Source organism: Belonocnema kinseyi, chromosome 9 (assembly GCF_010883055.1).
Source record: "Belonocnema kinseyi isolate 2016_QV_RU_SX_M_011 chromosome 9, B_treatae_v1, whole genome shotgun sequence".
Taxonomy (NCBI): Eukaryota; Metazoa; Arthropoda; class Insecta; order Hymenoptera; family Cynipidae; genus Belonocnema; species Belonocnema kinseyi.
This window is the reverse complement of record NC_046665.1, coordinates 65,204,233-65,210,366: the sequence shown is the minus strand read 5'-3', so window position 1 is coordinate 65,210,366 and position 6,134 is coordinate 65,204,233. Positions and strand designations below refer to the sequence as shown.

The window sequence follows — 6,134 nt, the reverse complement described above, 5'->3', positions numbered from 1 at the left end:
GTGGACTGTGACTGCACCATATATCTAGTCGGGAGTGGTGCTGACTGAAAACAGATGATTTGGAGCGATTCGCGCGCCATCTGTTGGTCATTCTAAGAACTTTTTGAACTACCCTCGTACCAAAGTTATAGAATTTACGAAATTTAAAAAAACAGACAAAAATGACATTCTCATCACACCTTTTGTCTTGTAAGTTCTTTTTCGTTTTGTGAGTGGGGTTTCAAAAATAAAATTTTTTAACTGTTTTAAATGCTATTTTTTACGATTAAAACAAAAAACAGAATTATTAAAACATTATTTACGAAAAATTAATTCATTTTTACATTCTGATCAGAGAAGGTATTATATTTGTGTAAAATTTGACCCCCATCCCAGTATTTGTCAAATATCTACGTTTAGAGACCCGCTGAATAAAAAAACTGGTTTTTACGAATTGGTCTGTCTGTACGTATGCCTGTCTGTCTGTGAGCACGATACTTTTGAGAAAATTAATCTATCAGATTAGCTGTTGGTACACTCTTTTAGTATCTTAAACTAAAGGTCATGTACGATAGCCAGCCATTTTGGATAGAAATTCAAACAGTGAGCGCAATTTAAATAGTTTTGAGACCACTTTTTCAATATTCGAAAAAACTCTGTACGAATAATTGTATTATTTACAAACTTGAACAATTTATCCCAATGACTTTTTTCATGACTTTTTCATTTTCTGACAGCATCAAAAATAATGGAAAATCCAAAAATTGGATTTTTTAATTCAAAAATTTTACAGTATTTCAAAGATTCTCAAATATGTAAATGCATTGAATATATTTATCGGCAATTCCATGTCAATCGGGCAAACTAAATATCTCGTAAACGGATATTCTTTTCACCAAATTGGGTACAGATTATCTTTAGCATGTGTACTTTCATCTCAACTTTTTCAAAATTACTTTTTTTTCAAAATGGCGGACCAAAATATCTCAAAAAGCGTGGTTTTTTACACGCTCTCCAGGTATACCATGTTTAAGGTAATAAAAAACAATGATTAACGCGAGATTATTATTCAATTTGATATTGTTGGTGTTGCTGGAAATAAATAAACTACTCAAATGCTAAATTTCAAAATGGCGGCGGAAAAATAAATTTCTTTATTTGTATGTAATGTTCGTTTTACTATCGTAATATCGTTTTAATGTTAGTTTTAAAAACCTATTTTCAATAATCCTTATTATTATTATTTAAGAAATATCAATAGCCAGTCCAATATGGCGGATAACAAAATTTTGTAAAATAACAAGGCCAACGCCAACTCAGTCTTTTAAACTCTTCTTTGACCATAAGATTTTTTAGCCATGAACTATATAAACTAGATATATTTTTAAGGGTTTGAGGCATCGTTGATTTCAAATTTGTCATTACTTTTGCAAAATTAATTTGTTTTAACAATTTGTTTAGGCAAATTATTGTGTTATTAACTTATTTTGCATAATAAATACCAGAATAATATTGAATGGCAAAAGTTACATCTGGAGTAGTTCTTTTATGTCTTCAAATTATGCTTTTTAATAAATAAGTTAATAAATAATTAATTTTGTAAATTTAATAAAACTGTTTATGTTTATAAGGAAGGCAAAGAAAATACAAATACGATATCATTTATTTACGGGGGTTTTGAGTACGCTTAATCCAAACATGCGATTAGTTTTGTAGAATTAGTTTGTTTAAACAATTTGTTTAAACAGCTTATTGCATAAAAAACATTTGTTGTATAAAAAATGTCAGAATTAGATTCTATGTCAAATATTACGTACGTCAAAGTATTTTAACTAATGGCATATTTAAACGCATCGCATAACGTTTTGTATAACATATTTAATTATTTATAAGAGAGATAACAACAACTCGCCGCATTCCACCGGGCTTAGACTGTCATGTATATCATTCATACCTGGGTTTTTACTTTGTTTTTTACATTTTTGATTATTTCTTTTTTTAATTTTTCGTATTTTTTGTTATTGTGATTTTTTAATTTTTTGTAATTTATTTATTTATTTTTTCTTATGTGTGTTTTACACTTCTTAAGTTGAGAATAAAAGTGCTTCAAATTGCTTCGATGCGTTTAAATATCTCATTAGTTTCAATACTATATCGTACGTAATTTTTGACATAGAATCTAATTCTGACATTGTTTATGTCATAAATATTTTTAATGCAATAATTTGTTTCAACAAAATAATTTTGCAAATGTAATGGCAAATTTGAAATCAGCGATGCCTCAAACCCTTTAAAATATATCTGGTTTATAAAGTTCGTGGCTAAAAAATCTTCTGGACACAGAAGAGTTTAAAAGACTGAGTTGACGTTGGCCTTGTTATTATACAACATTTTTTTATCCGCAATATTGGACTCGCTATTGATATTTTTAAAAGAATAATAATAAGTATTATTGAAAATAAGTTTTTAAAACGAACATTAAAACGATATTACGATATTAAAACGAACATTACAGACAAATAAAAAAATGTATTTTTCCGCCGCCATTTTAAATCCGCCATTTTGAAATTTAGCATTTTAGTACTTTATTTATTGCCAGCAACACCAAAAATATCAAATTGAATAATAATCTTGGGTTAATCATTGATTTTTTCACCTTAAAATGTTATACAATGAGAGCATGTAAAAAACACGTTTTTTGGGATACTTAGGTCTGCCATGTTGAAAAAAAAATTATGAAAAAATTTTAGATGAAAGGACACATGTTAAAGATAATCTGTGCCAAATTTGGTGGAAGGTTGGTGACCTTGTCAGCATAAAATATAGACCAGCTATGACTCTCGGTTGAAATTAATTGCCCCCCCCCCCTCCCTCATTAATCGAAGTTTCGTGGAACTGTTGTTATAACTAGACTCTCCATCCTAGACACTTTGAGAGACTCTTTTAGTCAATTATTAGGAGTTGAAGCCATAGGGCACCACAACTGCATGTGTAAAGTTTAAATCATGAAAAAAGCATTGGAAATTAGCAAATTCAGTTTATTGGAAAATTACAAAAGTTGCAAGAAAATGGTTAGTAAAATTTTTTTTTAAAGAATGCGCATTTTTTAAACGAAACAATGAAACTACGTCAGTTTTAATGCCAATGCATGTAATGAATTATAAAAATATACACTTATAGGAATGATATACAATTTCAGGGATAAACTCGAGTGCAAAGCACGAGATACGTGATGAGAATGAGTTAGTTAAAGCCGAAGGCGCTTTAACAAAAAATAATTGACAATCACCAAATTACTGTTGTCGATTCTTTAATCTTTAGTTTTAACAAGTCTGTGCACAAAAGCCGAGCGCGTAGCGCGAGGTAAATAAATTTTAATAAATTTTATTTTAAGCTATAAAAAATTTAATTTTCAGTTTTTAAAATTTTCTTTAACTTTCAACAGTTGACTTTTTAACTGTTGAAAATTGAAAAAAGGGACCGTTCAAAAAATATTAAACTCTTTAGGCGGGGGGGGGGGGGGGGGGGGGGGGTAAATCACCTTAAGAGATACAGTATACTGTTAAGATACATACACATACTACAGAAGAGCGTTACGTGTGAGATGTGTTGGCGGGGGGAGGGGGGTCTCTGAAAAAAGCGTTATGTATTTTTAGAACCTCCACAAAATTGAAAATTGAACTTCAAACAGTTGGATTTTCAACATTTAGATTTTCAACAAGAGAATTTTTTAATTAAAGCGAGTATTAAAAAAATTATTCTTGCGTAATTGTACATGAAAATTCAATAAATACTATTTTAATCCATACAGAAAACGCAATTTGAAAAAGTCAATTTTTTCGAAAATGGGTCGCCATTGGCAAATAATGTTTTGGCAAATTAATATTCATCCAATGGCCTCTAGTTAATGAATCGTAAGTAGCCCTTTTTTGATTTATTGATATATTTGAAGGATTTTAGGTATTAGAACTTAAACGTAACGTGCTTAATTAATTAAAAATACCTATTTTTGACAAATTTATCTCTTTTCTGTCACATACAACTTAGTAACTAAAATCTGAAAATATTTAATAATCGCGTGCACGTTGTGCGTCTTTACTGGCTAGTATAATTAAATCAATGTTCAAATAAATTTGATTGATAAATAAAATTGTTTGTTAGTATTTGATTGAAGATTCACCTTTGGATGGATCCGAACTACTCAATGGGCATTGATTTATTTTTGGAAATTTTGCTGAAAAACATTTTGGTTTTGCGTTAAATGTACGTCGCTGTGGAGGTGGTGAACAATTTTTTGGTGCGACTGAAGGTCTTGGGGGTCCATCATACCAAGATTTTGGCCATTGTCGACCACTTATAAGAGGCAATCCACTTTTTGTTTCCGCCATTTTTAAAATTGGAATGTTTTCTTCTATGAGAGCATTTCTGAATTTCGGAATTTAATTATTTTTTTTTTTTTAAAGATGACTCATTTTACTTTATAAATACACCAGAAACTTTTAAGACCGTACAGCTCGGGTCTCTCTACGAACTTATTAACAGTCGACGCAGGTATTAAGCAGGTATATAAGGCGCGTCGTACCTACATATTGCGGGCGCCTGCACTAAGGTTAAAGAAGATTTGATGCAGTACCGAAAAGCAGTACGGCGCTGAAAAGGGTAGGGCCCACGGAGGCGCTAATATTTCAAGAGTGAGTGTGTGCACGCCGAGGCCGAAGTAACGAAGACCGGTCTTAAAAGTTTCTGGTATATTTTTGTAGACATGGCTTACTTGTTTGAATCTTTAATAGTTTCTTCAACTTTCATTTTTGTCTCGTCTAATTTTACTTCCTTGGCTTTCAAAACTACTGCCGCATTTATTTTGGATTTTTGAGAACCATCCTCGATGACTTTAACTAAAACAGGAAAAAGCATTCATTTATAAATGCATAGGTTTTCATGATATTTATTTAATTTTTTTTCATTATTGTATAAGGGGCCGTCCATAAACTACGTTACCAATTTGAGGAGGTGGATTCGCGCAAAAAATATGGTAGCAACAGGAGAGGGGGAACAGTGGAAGTAACGTTACAGGCTTAGATATAACTTTTGTCAATAAAAAAGGTTGTGACTTTTTCGAATGATGGCCATATGCAGTTCAATAATAACTTAATATAACTGAATACGTTTAAAAATCACGTTCAAAATTTTATTGTTTTTCAAAAATTTCCCCTTTTTCTCGTTTTTCACTTCAATGCAAACTGAATTAATAGAAACCAATATGAAAATCCAACTAATTTTGATTAAAAAGTCTACTATTACACTTTAGGTTCAGAATTCATTTCTTGCTCAAAAGTTCTAATTAGTTGAAAATTTCAATAATTCTTCAAAAATTAAACTGCTTGGTTAAAAGTTGAACTATGTTGAAAATTCATTTTTTTTTCTTTCAAGGTTCATCTTCAATTCCTTTATTTTTCTGTTAAAAATTAATTTCTTTTCAACTGAAAATTTAACTATTACATTTATGGGGGTAAATCATCTTTTTTAGTTAAAATATCACGTATTTTGTTGAAAATTTGCCTTTTTTGGTAGAAATTTATTTATCTATTTAGTTCAATTAAAATTTGCTGCTTTGATATCGAATAGATATTTATAAGTAATTATAATTGATGTTATTTTATCCTCTCTGTACCAAATTAATATTTTTACAAATATTGTTCAAGGACCATGGAGAGAGAAAAAACTATAACATCAATTATAATTTTTTTATCATTTTATTTGAAAATTAGAATTGTTTATTGAATTCGAATGTCTTTTTAAATTAAAACATATCTTGGTTGAAATAAATTCAATAAGATTTTTGGTGAAAAAACAATCTTTTTGTGTGAAAATTAAAATACTTGTCTTTGGAAGATTAATCATTTTAATTGAAAATTTATTTCTTTGGGAAAAAATCTAACTATAATTATTATAAAAAAATCGTATTTTTTTGGTTAGACAAAGATTGCTTTAATTTAAAATTGATCTTTGGGAGCATTTCCATATGAAGTTATGCTTCATTTCAAGTTTTTTTACTCCCCCCACCTCGTGCCCCTTGTCATGCTCGATCACGAATTAGCGAGAATCCCACCTATGATATCACGTCACTTTCTTTCGACCCCCCCCCCTTCACATTT

General features: G+C 30.0%; 1 protein-coding gene across 2 annotated transcripts in view; it reads right to left on the bottom strand.

The window, feature by feature from the left end:
- The window catches only part of LOC117180205 (serine/arginine repetitive matrix protein 1-like), a 14,616-nt gene that overhangs the window by 6,901 nt on the left and 1,581 nt on the right, over positions 1-6,134 (bottom strand). For both annotated transcript variants that reach the window (XM_033372588.1, XM_033372589.1), the window contains exons 3-4: positions 4,751-4,874; positions 4,160-4,404 (exon numbers count right to left, since the gene is read on the bottom strand). In XM_033372588.1, the coding sequence (XP_033228479.1) occupies positions 4,160-4,404; positions 4,751-4,874 (369 nt within the window). The remainder of the gene's footprint in view (positions 1-4,159; positions 4,405-4,750; positions 4,875-6,134) is intronic.